The sequence below is a fragment of the Nipponia nippon genome, unplaced genomic scaffold (assembly GCF_047370975.1).
Source record: "Nipponia nippon isolate SJK-2023a ecotype South Korea unplaced genomic scaffold, ASM4737097v1 scaffold_3, whole genome shotgun sequence".
Lineage (NCBI taxonomy): Eukaryota > Metazoa > Chordata > Aves > Pelecaniformes > Threskiornithidae > Nipponia > Nipponia nippon.
The window spans coordinates 16643543-16663667 of NW_028262347.1; the positions used below are offsets into that span (position 1 = coordinate 16643543).

Genomic DNA, 20125 nt, shown 5'->3' on the forward strand with positions numbered 1-20125 from the left:
GAGTCGGTCCTGCATGGAGCTGGGCAAGGACTCTCCCTCCTCTGCCTTGCCCTGCACGAGATCCTCTTAAGCTTCTCGGGGACCGATTTGACAAACCAAGCCCTAGGCAGTCAGCATAGTTGCTTAGGAACGGTCAGAGGCAGATACATATTTGGTATAAATGCGGCTGTGATTAACTGTACAGACAAAACCAAGGTCAGGGAGGCAGCTGTTGCCTCATCCTTTTGCTATCCAGTTCTCTGTGAGAAGATCCGGCGCTAAGGATGTCTTGTGCAGCCTGTTACTGATGCAGTAACATTGAAGCAGGAGGGATGTGATCACCTTGGGCGCGTCTCTGGTGGCACTGGTGATACTAAAACTCCCAGCTCTCTCTCTTCAGAGGTAACCAAGCACCGCAGCTTTTTTCTGGGGAGATGGGAAAGGAGAACAGCTCGTTGGGGGATACTTGCCAAGATCTCCGCCTGTTTTTAAAAGGCACCCCAGAAGGCGGGGGTGTGGGAGGATGCATCTACTATACACATCACTCGCTCGGATTGGTGCTTAGTTGCAAAGTTACTTCTCGTAAAGACACTTTGCTTTTCCTACCAACACTCAGTTAATGCAAATCGTGTCTCGTTATTTGGCCTTGACGGCGGTCTGCTGTTTAGAGAAAATATCCTCGCCTGCATATATAGTTAATGAGTAATAGTTAATGCTTCAAGAAGCCTTAAGGGACTCTGCCTGCTGCCTTTGGTGCCCTGGCAAAGGTTTGGCGGTGTAGGTCTGTCCGCCTTCTCCCCTTGCACACCTCGCTAGAGCACTGGCGTGCATTTCAGCTGGCTTAGTTAAAACGATATGAAATGCTTCATCTTTTCCATCTGCCATGGCTTAGTGTCCTTTCCAAAGCATTTCTGGTTGCTGCTGGCGCAGGAGCAAGGCAGTGTCACCTTTTCCTGTCTTCCAAAAGAGTTTTCTGAGAGCTGGTCCATAAATTCATTAGAGCAGAAACTTTTAAAGTGGGCGGTGCAGCGTGGTTTCTATGGGGGAGAACTGAAGGCATGCTTTGTGAATGTAAGCCTCTCCCTTTGACATACCAGAATTCAAGCAAGATCTCATTGTGGCTTGCTTGTTTTCCTTTTTTTGTTTTGTGTATGTAAATAGAAATGTTCAGAGTCCCAGGACCAGCAACCTGAGGTGTGAAAAATGGAAAGCCAGGCTGGGTTGAGTTCAGGAGGACCCCGGAGTGGTGTAGGGGCAAGAGGTGACTGCAAACAGGTGCTGGGCAGGCTCGCGGCGAGCAGCGCTCCTCCAGGCTGCCGTGCCCGTGCCTCTGCCTGCGCCACCGCAGACTGGAGGTGTCACGGAGTGCTCCTCCGAGCGAGGGCCCTGCGCTCCCCTGCCTGTACCAAGCCCAAAAGCCCTTCCCCAGGGAGCCCCGTGGGTGGGCTGGAGCCACGGGCAGCCTGCGGCTGCCGTGCAGGACCCTCACCGCGGGCAAAGCGAGCCGGCTGCGTGTCGCTGGGCTGTGGGAACATGCTGCCCCATGCCACGTGGGTCTGCAAGAGCTTCTGCTGGAGCGGGAGAGCTCCCAGCCTTTGTCCTGTGGCTTCGCCAGGGTGGAGAATGACAGGTCGTCAGATGAAAGCAGGACACTGGTATTTCCATCTTTCAGCTGAGTAGCAACAGCAATTTTACGCTTTGCTCTCCTAATGTCTTGGAGATGCCTGTGTGGAAGGGGAGCAGTGCTGGTCAAAGCTGACATGGTCAAAGCCCAAACTAAACAGCAAAGTTTGTCCAGGATAAAGCCTTTGACTGAAGAAAAAGGGCTAGGTGAGGTGGAGCAGAACTAGAAATAGTTCCCTGCCTGTGGGCTCTCATCTCCAGGCCTGGATTTAGGCAAGCTGGTGGCTCTCTGACCTCCCCCAGGAAGGACCATCCCTGCTCCTCTCTGGGGCCAAGGCCACCAGCACCCTCCCAGCAGGAGCCTCCCCTGCACCCATCTGCCTGTGCCTCTCCACCTGCTCCTCCCGGCGTGAGCCGCACCAAGGGGCGACGCGTCTTGCAGAGCCACCCAGCCCGGGCACCCGTGTGCTGGGAGCTTGCAGAGGCAGGGCTGCACGGGCCCTTGGTATCTGGCGCCGGTTTTATTGGAACTGCAGATGCTGAATATTGATTTTTCTTTTTTTCCCCCGCCTCCCCATCCCCTCAGCTCCAGCAATGGGGATTTCAGACTCTTCCAGCAGGACTGATTGCTCTGCACCAGCTACTTCTGAGCCCCTGCAGAGCCCAGGTGTTTGTGTCCCTTCCTGGGTTTAGCTGTAATAGCTGTAAATACAGGGAATTTAATGTTTTTGGAGGTTTTTTTCCTTGCAAACTTTCCTGTAATTACAAGGTGAGAGCGTGTTTTGCCATGAGATTTTCCAGTTGCAGAGTGCTCAGCACATACTATTATTTTGGAGGAGGAAAAAAAAGGGGGGGAGGTGAGTTTTGACACATGGATAATATTTGAAAATTACTGTTTACCGAAGCTTAATTACCTGGCTGGTAGGTAGCTATTAAAAGTGAGTATGGACAACCGTGGCGTTTAAAGTGAGCACGGCTGCCGAGCAGGGCCGGGCAGCCCGGGCCTCCGGCTCTGGGCCCGTTAGGGGCTGCTGTTGCTCTGCTTCAGCCGGGAGCGTGGGCTCTAACGGGGGACTCTAAAGAAAAGTATTGAAATTCACTTCTCGGATTTTGAACTTTTTTGCCGTAATAGGAAACCCATTCAACTTTTACTTGTGCGCGTGTGATTCAACGGCATTCTTTGAGTTTCGCCTAAACCCGACAGCGTTAGACTGATGCAAAAGAGTTGTCGCCGTAGCAGTCTGTGGAGGCGTGCGGAGAGGGGAAATGTCTTCCTTTGGGTGGCCGGCATCGCTGCAGGGGCAGCAGACGGGCTTTTGGTCCTCTGTCAGCAGCACTCGGGGGGGCCTGGCTGGGGTGGAGGAGGTGTCAGCCCTGTTGCGTGGATGGTTTCCCCACAGAGAGGAGGGCTGGGGGACATGTCTGAGCCCTGGTGGCCTGTCCCAGCACCCGAGGTGGCCTCCCTTAGTCCTGGAAGATGAACCGCGGGTGCAAGTGGAGCACCTCTGCTTCACAAGCTGCAAATGTTGCAGCTGCTCATCCAAGGGCTCGCAGCTCTGAAGCTTTTTTTTTTTTTTTTTTTTTTTTTAATTTATTTATTGTGACCTCTGATGGTAACAGTGTGAAGCCAACATTTCTGAGCCTCAGCCTTAGCTCAGTTGGTTTAAATTCCAACTGGCAGAGCCCAGGAGCCCGGTGGGTGGTGGTGGGGGCGGATGGTTCTTGCTGCCTCCCAGAGAACAGATGTTTTCAAGGCAACCGCTGAGATGTCAAGGCAAGAAAAAGCAGACCTGAGCATCAATGAACTAAAGTTAATGTATTTGCAGTGCGAAGAGCTGGATGCTTCCACTACCGCCGTATGATTTTTCTCTCTACGAGATAAAGGCTTGTCCTGCCGTGCTGGGTCGATGGTCCTGCATGGGCTGGGCTCTGTGGGAGCCGACGAAACTTGGAGCAGGGGAAGAGGTGGCAACGCTGGAGGTGTGTGACCCTGTGAGCTGAGCCACTGCGCTCCTGTCACCGTGTCGGGCTGACCCAGGGTCTGCAGGGGAGCCCAAGGCCTCTCCTTTCCCTCTGTGACTGGTTCTGCCTTGTCCTTCCCTTGAGAAACGACTTAAAAGGGGAGCTTGTCACAAAATATTTTTTTCCCTTTTGCAGCCTCATGACTAAACAGGCCTAGGCAGAAAAAAGATGGTGCGAAGAGCCAGCCTGGCCTCGGGGTTCTCCTTAGCCGGAGCTGTGGCCTGCGGAGCCTTCCCCTGGATGTGGCAGCCCCTTTGCCCCACACCAGCACCCAGCGGGCGCTGGCCCCTGAGCCCTTCCTCCCTGGGCGGGTGGTTTTACTCTTGAGCAGTGCAATAAACTACCTCCAACCACATGCAAGTTGGCTGGTTTGCTGCCCGGTGGGGAACCAAAGCTGATTATGCTTTTTTTGGGGGGGAGAAACATCCCCTGGGGCTGTGACTGGGGAGCGCCGCCTCAGCGGGTGCAGCCCCGAGGATCACCGCCATGACGGTGCCCTGCGGGCAGGGCCGGGCCCTGGAAGGGGCCTTCGCTGGGCAGCCCTGTGCCCCCAGCCCGCTTGCCTCCCCGCCTTGGTGCCTTTCCGAAGGAAGGCAGAGCCCCAGCTCTGTTGGGCGCTACACAGCCACGTTTTCTTCCCTGCTGGTCGTGGGATTCGTGGGGTCTCAATGGCAGCACCGAAGTGGGGCACCCAGCCCCCGCAGCGGGAAGGGTGCCGGGCTGGGCTGGCAGCGGACTGTGCTCTTCAGCACTGTCATGCTGTCAGCTTTTTTTTTTTTTCTTTTTTTTTTTCTTTTCCTTTTCTCCCCCCCTGCCCCAGACAGCAAAATGGTTTCTGTGCTTCTCGGCTGGATGGGAGCAGGGTGAGAGCCCAGCACAGCCAGGGAGGCAGCACCGAGAGGTGGCACGGGAAAAGCACAGCAGAAGGCTGAGATTTCTCTCTCAGAAAAGGAAAAACACCGCAATTGCCACAGAAGGAGATTTTAATTTCTTTCCCCTTTTCTATCCACTTTTAACTTTTCAGGTCATTGCCGCTGATGGGCTGCGGTGGAAGTGAAGTAAATAATTACATACGCCAGAGACATAGCATTGATTTTTAAGTCTCTCTGTGCTAATTAGTGACAGCCTTTGTGGGGAGTGACGGCAAAGCCTAACAAACCTGATGGTACCTGCCTGCTGCCTTCTCAGGCTGCGAGAAAAATCAAAGCAACGCAGGAGAAAAGGAAAAAAGAAAAAGCCTTAACTTGCTTTTACTTTCATTTTGATTTTAGCAGAATTGTATTAGGCTAGTTTTAAAAAATTCGGGTTTTTTTTTTTGTTGACGTATGGGTGTATTGTAATTTTAAATACCTTCTTAAAAATAATTCCAGTTTACTGCTCAGTCCAAATAAACCATGTAAATGGTAGGTACCAGTCAGCATAAGGTCACTGCAGGGAAAAAAAGTTGTTTCACAATTTGATCGTTCTTGTCATTTTGATACTCAATTGAACAGGACCTAGGGTAAGTAGTGAGGAGTCCCTAGGGTAAGTAGTGAGGAGTTCCTAGGGTAAGTACTGAGGAGTCCTGCCGAGGTGCCCACAGCTACAGGCGCTGCGGTCTTCATCCAGAACCTGCACAGCTCACAAATACGGCAAAGAACCTTCCTGCAGGTGAAGGCTGGAAATTTCACTTGCATTGGCTTCTAAATTTTTGTTAAACTAGGTTTCCCTTTGCTAATGCAACAATAATACATCTTGCGGGTTGGTGTTTTCCCCCTCTTAAAATCATGAATTTTAAAATACAGATCTGCAATAAGTATGATTCTCAGCTCTCATGTGATTATGCCACTCTGTATTTATAACCTAATAAAATTGTTATAAAGATCCATGCCTATGTAACAAATAAAAAAAAAAAAAAAGATTTGGAAAAGTTAACAAAACGGTACGCTGGCCAGCCGATAAACGTAGTTTTTATTTATACTTGTTCAAAGGCCTTGGTGAAGGTTTTATGTAAGCGCCTGGGCAGGTCAGGACAGTCCTGGGATGAGTTCAGATATGGATGAAGAACTGATTCGGGCAGAAAAAACAGAACAACTGCTAGTTCTGGTCAGAAAATTCAGTTCTCTTTAGACAGGTAATGGGAGCTGGGTTTAGCTTTCTTAATGACTGACTTAAAGGCCAGAAAATAAGTGAGAAGAGGAATTGTTCATACGCTTTTCTACTTGAGAGACTGATAGAAAAATATGAATGTTGTTGACTTTTCCTTGTGCACTGAGCCTCATTCTTTTCCCTTACTACTTTCTCGTGTCGCTGGTATCTGAAGAATTCATCATAAAGTGGATTATTTGTCGTGCTGGCTCCAGGTAGATGGGTGCGTTGTGAAGTGGCAGTAATGACAAATGCCCGTGTTTGGGGACCAACTCGCGTCCAGGAGGCCTCGTTCTCTCTCATCCATTCCACGTCCCAGTTTTGCCCCAAAGTGGTACATAAAGAAGTGATAGGATAATAATAAGGGACACAAGAGGACGTACGAGATTTCAGAGTAAGAGGAACGCCAGCTGTCCTGGTTTCAGCTGGGATAGAGTTAGTTTTCTTCCTAGCAGCTGGTAGAGCGCTGTGTTTTGGATTTAGGATGAGAATAATGTTGATAACGCACTGATGTTTTGGTTCTTGCTGAGCAGAGTTTACACTGGTCAAGGACTTTTCAGCTTCTTGTGCTCTGCCAGGTGCACAAGAAGCTGGGAGGGAGCACAGCCAGGACGGCTGACCCAGGCTGGCCAAAGGGATATCCCACACCGTATGACGTCATGCTCAGCGTATAAAGCTGGGGGAAGAAGAAGGAAGGGTGGGACGTTCGGCGTGATGGCGTTTGTCTTCCCAAGTAACCATTAGGCGTGATGGAGCCCTGCTTTCCTGGAGATGGCTGAACACCTGCCTGCCGATGGGAAGTAGTGAATGAATTCCTTGCTTTGCTTTGCTTGCGCGCGTGGCTTTTGCTTTCCCTATTAAACTGTCTTGATCTCAACCCACGAGTTTTCTCACTTTTACTCTTCCGATTCTCTCCCCCATCCCACCGGGGGGGAGCGAGCGAGTGGCTGTGTGATGCTTAGTTGCCGGCTGGGGTTAAACCACGACACCAGCATATAATACAGAAAGTACACGAAATCAGGCTGTAACACTTGTTTACAGTGGGGTTAACCAGGCACTGCTTGTAAAAGAAATAAGGTTAAAATTAATGTACAGATGAACCAGCTCTGTGTCAGAGCAAGCAACCAATAAAAAGAATGACCCTAATTAAAGTCAGTAGCACAGGAGGGGAAAGATACTTAAACAAAATAAAATCAATAGCGAGTCAAGCATTCAGCTCACACTGTGGAGTTTGTCTCTTTGTCTTTAGGTCTAAACCCCAGCATCCTTTAGCTGCACGGGTCTCAGGAACATGGAGTTAATGACGTGTTTCAGCTCGGGTGTTAAACCACAGCCAAACTGGGCTGCTTGTTTCCCATGAGCAAAGAGGCTCCTTTTTGAAGTAAGGGTTGTCTGTCTGTTTTCGGGTGCTGGAGGTTACCCTAAGTATCCAGGAAGCATTGCATCTGGTAGAGCTTATACTCTTAGCTGATCACAGCCTACTGGTTTCCAAACAGCTCCACTAAAACCAGGGGGAACACAAAGTTGTGGATCTCCTTTTTTCCCCCTCTTTCCTTATAGTTTGTCAGTAGAGACGTTCCTGGGAAAAGGTTTCCTAATGGAAAGGTTTAAATGGTTGTCGTACGGAAGCGCTGTTCTTCCCCTTGGTGCCACGTCCCAGCTGGGAAGCAGATGCCAGTCCCTGAGCGCTTCTGAATCAGACCTGCACGCTTACTGCCTGCCAGCTTCTGGCCAAACAGTTTTGCAGCCACCTCCTTCCCCAGCTTCCCCACACTCAGGAAAGAGACGGATGCTGAGGGCTGTCCACCTCGTTTGACAGGATATATGCCCTGTCACTATGCTCTCCAAGGAATGCCACCCTCGGCAGACAGGCAGCTGTGCAGCGTGAGCTGAACAGGGCTGAAGATGGCCAGAGATGCGCTGCTGGACTCCATCACATGGCAAAGAGTAACAAGAGGCACCAACGCAGGATCTTCTCCAAATCCTTTCTTACAGTACTGGAAAGTATTTGGGGAGGATGCAGCTGGATCGCGGTGCTCCGTAGGAACGAGTGTTGTGTTGCTAAACAGTCACAGTGGGTTACCGCTGTTGCAGAATTTTACCCTCTCACCAGTGGTGATTCAGCAGTGGCCAATTGAGTCAGGTTTGTAACGACCTCCTGTCTTTCGTTTGGTCACTATCATCTCTTTCGTTCTTCGCTATCCTGTAATACCTACCACGCAGGCTGGATGCAGTCTACGGATCATTCTTTTCCAGAGGATCTCGGAAGAGGTGCCTAACGACCGCAAGGACAATAGTGCTTACAGTCACCTCCCATCTCTGGGAAAGGCTGCAAGGAACACGAAGCAGAAGGCAAACTGGGGAACGGAAAAGGGTTCAAGACGTGCGCTATGGGACAGAGAAAAGTGGGAATGCAGCTGAGTCAACACAACCCACAAACTGGGATCTTGCATCATGCTGGTGTAAGGGATTAAGCTCCACAAAAACTGCACGCAAAAGCTCCTCCTTGGAAATTCAGCGATCAGAAAGTAGACTATGTTATTAACAAAGCACAGTTTTAATAAAAAGGTTTAAGGCTTACATCTCAAAATGACTTATAAATAAACATAATCACAATACATATACTCTATTTTTTAAAAAAAGTATTCATTATAAGATAATATATATTTTCTGAGTTATAAAATCCCATATAAATAGCAAATTATTCTCAGTATGCAGATTACAAGAATACATAAAAACTGTGGTGCATATCTGAAAGAAATCCTGAGTACACACTCAACAAAAGGCAGAAACTAGAACAAGGATACGGCTGGACACAATCAATGCTGTTGTCCTAGTATGTAATTCCTCCAAAACTGTAAAAATGGGACTGAGAACTTTTTGGTTGCTCAACCTTGTTCAGCTCCATGGACTCAGGAATGGCTCTGGACACTCCACTCCTTGAGATTTCAGGAGCACCCTATGGATTCTTTTGGTATCAAAGAAAGAAAATGACATCCGTCTTCTGATGGACAGAAGTAAGGCACACACTTAGAGCCCGTCAGTGCAGGCGGTAAGCAGCAGCTTGGACTTATAGCCAGAGAGCAGCAAAAGGCATCTCTTTAGTGAAGATGTTTGGCAACAAATTCTGGTAGTTATATGCAAGAGGTAGCCAATTCTTACACCCCTCAAGGTTCCCCTGCTTACCCTCAAAATAACAACACAAATTAAAACAAGAGTAAGTGGAAACTTCGCACATTAGAAACATCAAAGTGAAAGTTCCCTTTTTTTTGTAGATTGAGCTCAGCAAACCAGCAAGTTGGACTACGAACCAGCAGTCTGGCTACAGCAGCGTGCTGCCGCCTTTGCGGTATAAGTTGTAGCAGCATACTGAATTCTGAGCTATTTTATTGTAGCACAACTTTTTTTTTCTGATCACAATGAAAAAATGTCAATTATTCAAGGAAGAAATAAAGACTATTCTGCCTGTTGTTTTCAAGGAGTAATGTAGTCATTACATGTTCCTTTAAACACTGCTATTATATAAAATATGTTTTCTTTCATATACTCAGGGTCATGAGCTCTGACTTATTACTAAATCATGAATCATCAGAGCAAACTCATACATGCAAACCGCAATACACATAGAGGCTTGCATTTTGCTTCTTATTACAGCGTCAACTCAGTAGAGATAATGAAGTAAATAAGAACCATTTATAGTCTCCTGGCTTATTCCCAATTTAACTGGGACCAAAAACCGGATGAACAATGTTATACTGAAGTTGAGCCATAGTTGCTGAGAGCAGAACTTCACAAGTAAACAACAGATGCATGATAACACTTCAGATTCAGAAATTCTCAATAGTTTCGTGTCCTTTCAAATATTTATTACAAATAACTTATCCTTCTTTTTTCTTGATATCCTGTGAATATCAACTGCCTCTCTCATGGCAATTTTCTTCCTGGTTTTCGGTTAAAGACCTCAGTGACAAGAAGTTGTACATATTGCACAGTAAGTTAGGATGGAAGACTAGAAAAGAGAAGGGCACTTGCAGGGTGACTTTTCAGTCCAAAGAAAAGCTCTTCATTTTTTCTGCTAATTCCTGTCTCATTTCTATATGTTTTTTCAGGTTTTGCACTTCATGGGGCAGGTTAATGTCCCACACTGACACGCAGGATTGTAATTCTGGAAAAAAAAAAATTTAAAAATTGAAAACTACAACAGAGAAGAATTATTGCACAATTAGAAGTGGTTTTGCTTATCTGCTTATTTTTTAATTACTCGTAAATTGCCTCAATGAAGCATGATGCTTAGGACCTGGAAGACAAGTTATATGACACTTTATGTGTGAGGTAGTGCAGTTACGAGTTACAAGCTGTTTGTACTTGCACAATGATTTGTATTCCAGTTCCTAAACTTAAAGTACACCATTTAAAAGCACTTGAAAAACCATTTCTTGTGCCTGTGGGCCATAAGGTACTGATCTGAGCTACAGCTAATGCTTGTACTGAGATGCCTGCATAAAATTTAATCTCTATTTCCCCAGCAGATATACCCTAAATGCTTAGAAGACTCAAAACCCATTCACTGTAAACAAACTGAAAACTGATTTTGTAAGGTAGTGTGTATACTAGGGAACAGTCACTTCTTCAGTCTCCCTGCATGCAAGCAACTCTTTATTCATGGAGAATTCACATTCCTTTTAGTGGAATAAGGATAATTGAGAACACTTGCATGAGTAGGGGCTCACAAACTAAGGCCCCAAGGTTTCTGGGAGTCTCCAATTCCTCTCTGTATAATTAATGGCACTCTTAAATACAGTAAAAAGGCCAAAAAGACAAGAGGTGTTCTTATGGTAATAATCAGGGAATATCAGAATATAAAAACCATTGCTCTAAGTTTGATTCTTATTTTACTCCAAACAGTCAGCTCATGTACACTTGCCACCCTTAACTTTATACTGTCATTGCCACATTTTTAGGAGTCACTGAAACTGGGATAAGATAAAGGTGAAGAAGGGCATTGATCGGAGCACCAACTGTAACTGTTCTTAGAAAAACCCACAGATGGAGATTTTCTATCTTCCTATTCCATCACTTCACTATCCTAATTGTCAGGAAGTTTTTCCTGATGCCTGACCTAAATCTCTCTTGCTGTAGCAGAAACTGGTTAGTCCTTATCCTGCCCACAGGGAATACGTAGAAGTCTTTATTCCCCTCCTCTTTATTTACATATTTGAAGCCTATTATCATGTCCTCTCTAAGCTTTATTTATATTGAGCAACTTAACTTCCTGCAACATTTCCTCACAGGCTGCATTTCTCTCCTCTGGACTATTCTTAATAGTCCAGATCATTCAGGAATGTCCCAAATGGAGACGCTCCTCCAGCAGAGGCCGTTCAGCACTCAGCAGAGTGTAAGAATTCGCTCACGTCTCACAGACACTGCTTTTCGACTGGTGTGAGAATGGCGTTTGCCTCTTCTGCAGCAACGTGGCACGGTTGACTCATGTTCGGCCTGCGATCAATTATAACCCTTTTTCTGCAGCACTGCTGTTTAAGCTGATCATTTCCTCATGTTGGTACAACGGATCATTCCTAATTAAGTAAAAGGTCTTGCATGTGTCCTTACTGAATTGTATCCTATTTCCTTCTAGACCATTTGTTCTATTTGTCAAGGTCATTTTGAATCCTAATCCTGCCCTCCAGTGTGCTTGTGGCTTTGTCTTAGCTGAGAATTGTCTGCAAATCTGAAAAGCACATTCACTATTCCTTCATCCACATCATTCAGGAACACGTTGAGGATTCCTGGCCTAGCACAGACCCCTCTGGAAATCCATTTAATACATTCTCCAATTAGACAATGACACTTACTCTCCAAATACAGTTTTCCAGCAAATTATAATAGTGGCTTCAAATAGTGGCTTCCTCTGATCCATTTTTGGAAGTTACTGTTAGTTTGTATGGAGCCCAGAAATGCAACAGACAACAAAAACTAATAATGATGTTTCAATAAAATTATATCAAATGATGATCATCAACTCTCCACTCTCAGTGGGTAGTCAAGCATAATAGCATCTGCTCCACTAATGCTACATTAATACTACAAATTAATAAAACACAGCTCACTTACCTTTGTGATATTTGTTGGCTTCGGTGTCGCTCTTATAGCAATATCCCAAAACCAGGACCGCATTCTTGAGACTCCCTTTTTCAAAGAAAAAAAATGTCAAATTTTAATTTTAATGGGAACTTTGTAATTTAAGGACAGAAGGAGTAGATGACATCATGCCACTAAGAGGACAGAAAGCAGAGTTCAGTGAACTGGACCCTTTATTCAAAATCATTAACCATGAAAAACCCAGCCATGAGAACAACATAGTTCACGTCTCCATTTAACGCAGGGGTTTACCAGGGTTCAAAGGCATGAGCACGGGATCGGCTGGCCAGCCTGCTGAACAAGCCCAGGAACAAAGCACCCCATTATATGCCACCAGCAGAGGTGGTAGAATCCCAGGGAACAGATGTCCCAGCGAAGGGACAGGCTGCAAATGAAGTCCCAGTGCACAGCAGAAACAGAAAGTGCCAGTAATCAGTTTGGTTATGAAAAAACCAAGCCAACCAAATATGATACAAACTAATTAAAAGTGTTCTGAACTAACGATGGCAGGTAGGTAGGAAAGGAGAGTTAGCAGGGAAGTAGAAATAAGGGATGGATCATAGGAAGGTGCCTACTGAATAATGCAAAAAAAGACGAGGAAGACGGGAGTGGCTGGATCACAGAGGTATAAGGTGAATGTACCAATGTTTCAATACCAACTTCCCGCTTATTCCCAACAAGACGTATTAATAAATGTCTTGCAAGACAGATGGAAGCTGTTAGGTGTTCTCCTGCCATGGCAGCTCCCTGCCCTACTGGCAGCACAACGAGGGCAGCGAGCCCTTAGCTGTATGCTAGTAGAGGAACCAGGAGCCAGCCTACGTACCTGGGTCACGGATCAGGCCAGGGAAGGAACAGCCCCTCCGTGTGAAGACACCCCAGCTGCAGCACTGCGCCCCACACCTCCCCATACCTCTTCATACCTGAAGTCTTACCCACTCCGCCAGAGAAAAGATGAAGAGGGGTCAGTTTCTGGGATATAAATAGATGGGCGTACGGCTTACTGTGAAAGCCACAGTCTTGGAAGTTTTGTGTGACCACACTTGAGTGTTCCCCTCACGATACATTCTTTCTGAGTCAGCAAACATTTCTAGTGGGTCCCCCAGGACCTATGCAAGGTTGAGAGAGATTTTTCCTGCCCTGTGGAGATCTGCAGTATGTTCTCCTTTGATATTGATGTAAATCTGCTTATGGTAGGTGAGGGCTGATGGAAACCCTACATATCTTTCATGCTCAGATTTTTCAATGCTTTTGTTTTTTCTGTCAACCAGTCCTACCCATACTCCATAAAAAAGTGACTGGAACTTATGTATAATGTTTCTTATTCAGGCTAGGCTCCCTTCTTACTATATAGAAGTCTAGATTTTCACTTGCAAAATGAACTAGAGATTTACATATAAATCATTCTCTGTGATGTCTCATGTCTATTGTACGTCAATGTGTTAAGTGAGAGAATTAGAAAAAGACATTACATTTCCATATTCATAGATGAGCTACAGATAAAATTGATGTCTCAAAGTCTGGCAATCTCTTTTCCCTGAAATATTTACATCTGATTGACATTATATATTTTAATCTTAAACTAATACAAAAATATTTCCCTCTATCTTCTCTCATTTCACACAAGCAATGCATTACTATTGCAGAATTGCTCAGCAGCCTCAGTGCCATCTTCATGGATTCTATGAAAATCCCAGTAAAAACAAAGTCTTTGAATGTAGGAAAAAAACCAACCCTTATAAATAATTGCTGGGAAAAAATGATCAAAAGAAAAAAAGTACACATCAGACTGCCTGTATCAATCTTACTTGCCATTCTTGAGATTTGTGCAAATGCAGCTAAACTCTTTCTCCTGAAGTATTAACTTTTCTGTACATAACATTTTGATTAAAAATGTTGAAGTGACTAGAAACAAAGAATATGAGACTCAAGGCTTTTTAAATCATACTGTATTATTCTATACAATATACTTTCCCTATTGATGACAGTAATAGGTGAGGCAGAAATTTTGTTTTCATAGCGAGTATTCTTTACCAAATGCTAAAAACAAAATGTCCCTTTATAGTACTAATATTGTAGCCATCAGGACTAGAAGGACTGAAAATGCTGTGCTAGTGAATCTGGACTCTATAGCTGGCACTCTTTAACAGCTGAGGACTGAACAGACTGTACAAACTTGCTGTCTCAGGCAAAGGCAAGTCAGAGGAAGATGGAGCTTTTTTGACTCATACAACACTGTCAGCACTATGAGCTAACTGTAGTCTATGGATATTTCTGGTGCCAGAAAGGAAAAAAACAGCGCCCAAATTAAGTTCATGATGGTAATGAGAAAACATCCACAGCCTGCAACTATGAAGTTTGCTAGCAGGATTACAGTGTGTTTCTGAGTCCACAACAACAGCCTCAGAGTCTTTTTTTGACAGCAAACACACTTTAAATCACACTGACAAGGGAACTCCAGAGTCTTTTTCAAAACACAGTGGAAGGTGATGGGAATCCACGTGTTGTGCCACGGAGTACTTTTTGAAGTGATGCGTATTTTAAGTGTACCCACCACTGCAGTACAATGAACTCTTGAGTTGGTATGGCCTTTATCACTTTTGGGAGAGACACAGGAAAGTGTACAGGTGAAGGAAGCTACAACAGCCAAGAAGTGCCCCATACTCAGTTATGCTCCTCTGGCTGTTTGTATTTACCACTGAAAACCCACAACTACTGTCTGCCTACAGCAGCTGGAAACAACTGGCCCTGGTGACAGCAACAGCACATATGTGCAAGTCTGCACCCTGAGTCCAAGTGTGCAACACTTTCCCAGCTTTGCTGTGATCTGCCTGTGACCCAAACCTAAAAGAACTATTCCTGAATAAGGATGGGAGAAAAAAACTAGGCAATAAGCAATTAAGGAAAAATTATTAACACCTAGCAAGCTCCACAGAGAGAGAAATCAGAAGTGTAAAACTTAAGATGGAGAAAGAACACAGGCAGACACAGATCAAGATGAAGACAATCTGACAGAAGACGGTGAGCACTGTGCTGAGTATGGCATGAGGACGCAGTGAAGGTGGGGTGTGTTCGTGTGCTGATCAGTGACAAGCCAGGGAAGAGCTGTTGTTTTACGTGGGCACAGGTATGACAGCCTGCTGGTATTCAGCTAACACCGGAGTGTCTGGCGTTGACTGAAGATGACAGCAGCGGAATAGAATGAATGAACAAAACAAGGAAAATGCTAATCTGTTCCTGGAACACCATGCCAAACAGAAAACAGCAATCCTAAACTTGGCACTGATTTCAAAGTACTTGTCATTTGATGGTTTTACTTACCTAGCTGAGCTGTTATCATGACTCTAACAGAATCACAAAAGTTGTGTATAACTTGTACAGGACGACGTGTTGATAAATCAAGCAGCAAGATATGTCCTCCTCCTGTCCCTATCCACAGTGCAGTATTTTTCTGCAGGCAAATTGTCTTCACTCTTCCAGAATAAGCCAGTTTATGTTTTGATTCCTTATTTAGTTTTTCCACTTTGTCCCTATGAGTATGGAGAGAATTTGTATTAAAATCTCGTGGCACACTATTCCACAACTGCTTAAAACGACTCTCTCAATTCCAGCCTTTTAAACAATCATTCATCAAGACAAGCTGCAAAAATCTCATCCTGATCAGCTGATTGACTTGAAACGAACTGGGATGAAAACTACCGGACTTCTGAGACCCAACTGGTCTGCTTCAAAAGACCTTTAAATAGGAGGCAGGTATACTTCTCTGTTCTCTCCCGGTCTGCAGGAGAATAACGCCACTGCAAAGTGGGAGGAGCACACCTAGAGCTGCTCCTGACCTCACCATGAAAATGAAATGGACACGGCACATTAAGGGAGAGGAACAATTTAAATGCAAACGAAAATCACCGTCACTGTTAATAAAACTCTGGTCTCCTACTGAATCTGTGCACTGGAGAGAGAAGACATTCTTATTCAGGGGATGCAGGAAGTAACTGGATGCAAAAGCATTAGTACCTGAAGGACAGTAAAAGACTTTCTTCTTTCTTGAGCAGAGTTAAATGAATCTTCTTGAAATCATAGACAAATTGTGAAATATAATAAGGGTCTTAAAAAACTGAGATTCTGTATGGGATATTCTGAAGTTCTGAGCCAAAAGAGAGGAAAAGAATTCCACAATTGCCCAAAGAATTGGGCAAATCCCTTACCTCCAGCAAGCTAAGGTACTATGCTAGAGAAGACAATCTGATATTCAGCTTTCGATGCATCAGGCCATCAATCTGAAATAAAACACTTACTTAAGAAAATGTGCACAGTCAATTAGTTCAGAAAGTTTTTCTGTCTTCTTGTCCCAGATTTCCACAAAATGGCTGTTTTTCTTTGCCAAGTAGATGGATTTGTCTATTGCTATTGAAATAATGTTTGCATCACTGTAAGTGTTATGACAGAACCTAGAAGAGGAAAGAACTTCAGTTAGATACACAGAAAATATCTAGTAGAAAAACTTGGCTATTATTAGTGGGGTTAGCTTCCCTCTAACTCTTAGAAAATCATTCAGCCTTAAAACTAAACTGGGCTAGGATACAACTGAAAGGGTTTGCTATAATATTCCTACAGTTCAACATAAATTCTCACAGTAATGGAGTTATGCTGATGATATCCCTGGAGGCACATTAATGCCCAAAAACCTATTAATAAATCTTTCTCATCTATCTGCTCAAATCACATACGCTCACATCACAGCAGGGCAAACTCCACCTTTCTCCTGCCACTCTTTCAATGTCTGGAGACACTCGATAGTTCTCACAGGGCCCACAACACCACAAAGGGTCACTCAACACAAAGATGACTAAGCGTAAAAAGCAGCAGTGAGATTTAGTTCACTTTGCTCTGCTCTTGTTTCACTTCAGCTGACAGCCTTTTTGACTATTTTCCTCTACATACGAATTTGTCTGTCATGCCAGATCTGTGCCTGCATGTACCAAAATATTATTGGCCCTGCAATTTAACAGCATTAGCTTATTTCACTGACTCTAATTCATCTTGAAGAACAGCTCAAAATCACAGGTCCCTGACAGCAGACACTCAGTAATGTTACTTGTTTTTGACAACTAACTTCAAAACCATATACAGTTTTGTCTCCACAAAGCTCACATTATTCCTGTGACATGTTTTGCATCTTGCCATTGAACTGCATTTTACTGAAGTTTTAGTTTCTTGCTTTATATTAACACATTATTTTCCAAAGTAAATTCATTTCCCAGAATAATGATCTCTACTAGCGTAAAATCAAACACTGTTTTCCCTGCTAAGGAAAAATTCCCCTTAACTACAGAGCAGGATTTGCGCATGTGAGAATTATATCAAACACTCAGAAAACTTCAGTCTCTAATTTCTAAATAATGAGAAGTCAGCAATCATACATGATTTAACTATATAGGGCAAAGATATGCACACATATCATACTGACAAACATGTAAGGACAAATACTACGCTATTATGTGTGTACAATTCTAAATAAAGTAAAGAGGGCCTGGAAAAATGCAATTGGGGGAGAAAAACTCATCCGTTACATTTATACATTTTCTGAATAGATACTGACTTCATAAATCCTTTATATAGTAAAAATGCATATCCGTTGTTTAAAAGCAGCAATGAATACTTTAAACGCTACTCACTGATCTTATTTTAATGCACATTGTATTCCACCTGTATTATGAAAGGAAAAGAACAGAAACAAGAGAACTGAAAGAACGAGCTCTAGAACAAGACATTACATCAAAGTACTGCCAGAAATCTTCAATGAAAACGATGAAAGAACCAATAACATATCTCTTAAAAAAACTTACAGTTGACTTGTCTTTGTTTCAATGAGCTTTTGAACAGAGAAATCGCTAGTTAAGGCAATGATCTTTGTTCCACAGCCTCCCCAGATTATATTTTTTTCAGATAAGTATGAGGATTCGTTTAAGCACATCAGTGGTGTGCTAACATTTCCTATAGTTAGTATCTTCAAAGGTGTAGCACCCTTACACTGCAAGAAAAAATATACTCTCCATTAGAAACAAGGAGTATACAGACACTCAGAAACTGTTAAAACAAGGCCACACAGCCTGCTGAATTAAATTTACACAGCCAAATTTTCTGGTATCTTACCAGAATGTTAGAGACTGAAAAGCACTATAGTCTCATGACAGATGTCTCATAGAAAACAGCCTGTGTGAGCAGAAACGGGACAGAGCTGGGACCGACACCTTCTGCAACCCCTGGTGCAGTTCACAAACTGGATGGAAAGTCACATCCATATCTTGGAGACATCCCACACTGGACCATATTCTAGTTCTGCAATGCACTGCAAATCCATAACTGCTCTAAATTGCATATGGTCAGGAGCTAACCCTCAGGAACCAGCTGATACAAACAACTCCCAGCACTTCTTTATCTTTACCTGTTCTGTGAGCAGAAGTCTGACCTACAGAAAACCTTAACAATATTGTCTTTTTGAAGACATCTATTCTACGAAAAGTTAGTGTGAATGAAAAGAAAAAGGAGCTATGACAGCAATAAATAAAGGAGATTAAAACTCTTAGAATATTCTTAATAACAATCGTTATTGTCACTCTCTAGTCAGTTTGCCAGGCCTTTCAAAGTCCTATAATGAGAAATAATTTCCCCCTCTTAACTCTATTGGTTAAAACAGATAGTGTAAAACAGGTGCAGTTCCTCTAAGACTGTAGTAGAAAATTATTTTTAGTTTTAGAGAAGCAATTAAAAAATAAGCTCTATGAAATAAAGCTACTATTGGTAGTTGCTTTACATATTACTGAGACTATTTTGTAGAACAAACAGCAAAGAACCAGTCTACCTTTACTGCTCTGTCTTCAAAAACTGCCAGTCTGCCATCAGCTGTGCCTACCAAGAAGAAATTCTTCTGTTTGCTGAAATAAAATAAAATAATGAATTCTAGAAATGCCTTAATCAGGTAAGAGGAATTTAAATGAGTAGCCTCTGGTATTTCGAGAGTTTCATTGAACACTAAAAGCAAATACAGCCACCTGTGGTCAGGAATGTAGTCTCCAGTTATGCTGGGTGCAAAATTAAGTGAAAGTACAGGCAAAATAAGCAGTTGTCTGAACAAAACTGCGTGAGTGTACAGCTGTCATTTTCCGAACATCTCTGTTTAGTCATATTTTCAAAATGTAACCCAAAATATTTAAATTCATTTATACCTTTGCTTTGAAAGAGAATTACAGTATAAACAAGTGATGGAATCTGACATTTTCTGCAGACGATGCCTTCTTGTTTCATCTTCTGTGTTAAGTGCCCACAGAGAACCAGACTGGGTTCCTGCTACAATCCAGTTTTCTTTCTCAGTAGGAAGGGTCACTAAGGCCAAACTTAAGACTTTACTATCTGTGATATCCTGAGTCAGAAAAAACAGAAAAAACAACCTGGTTATGATTTCAGTAAGGGTAAATGCTAGTAAATTGCTGGCAATAAAAATAAAGTACAATCCTCTCAGACCTCCCCATTAACAAATTTAATTCCCTATTAGAACAATACATCTTCAACTGCACCATCTATCTTCAAAGTGCTCATAAGGACCCCTCGAACAGTACACAGGAAAATCTCTAAGCTGAATGCTGAAAAAAAAGTTCTCTCGCTCTATTCTAATGAAGGTCTCAAAGCCATCAGAGAATTAAGCAAATAGAACTACCCTGCAATCTACGTTCAGTTTAATTGCTAACAATAAAAGTACTGGTCTAATACTTCTTCTCATTTTAGTTTTAGAAAAATAAGCCATATTATTTATACTAAAGCTACAAATTCAAATGTATCACGGTCAACAGATGGCAGATGGAAATATAACTTAAACAACTTTGATGATGAATCACACTCAGTTGTGGCACACATGTTCATCACAGCACATCAGGCCTGGGTAAAACCTCTTCCCTTTTCTGATGGCACAGGACTGAGATGTACAAAAAGCAAATGAAAAGAACTGGAGGGTATCAGCCAAAGCGGCACAAGGAGGTGGCATCCATGGGAAGAGAGGAATTGTAAGAGTAACTGGATTGTTAAGAGAGGTAGAGATAGGAAGGGCTGTATAACTATTACTCCTTGTTCTAGCCTCTGTGCTAGAAATAGCTTCCATCTGAGGGGAAGAAAGGAACCCAGCAGTGGAAAGACATTATTATGAGAAAGTTCAGGCTGGATGGCAGGAAGAGAGGAAAAAGTG

General features: G+C 43.7%; 1 protein-coding gene across 1 annotated transcript in view; it reads right to left on the bottom strand.

The window, feature by feature from the left end:
- Window positions 1-8288: 8288 nt before the first annotated feature.
- Window positions 8289-20125, bottom strand: part of LRRK2 (leucine rich repeat kinase 2) — a 71678-nt gene continuing 59841 nt past the window's right edge. The window contains exons 45-51 of the mRNA XM_087765365.1: window positions 19116-19309; window positions 18752-18824; window positions 17736-17920; window positions 16185-16337; window positions 15211-15419; window positions 11863-11937; window positions 8289-9916 (exon numbers count right to left, since the gene is read on the bottom strand). Coding sequence (XP_087621491.1) covers window positions 9795-9916; window positions 11863-11937; window positions 15211-15419; window positions 16185-16337; window positions 17736-17920; window positions 18752-18824; window positions 19116-19309 — 1011 coding nt within the window. The 3' untranslated portion in view covers window positions 8289-9794. The remainder of the gene's footprint in view (window positions 9917-11862; window positions 11938-15210; window positions 15420-16184; window positions 16338-17735; window positions 17921-18751; window positions 18825-19115; window positions 19310-20125) is intronic.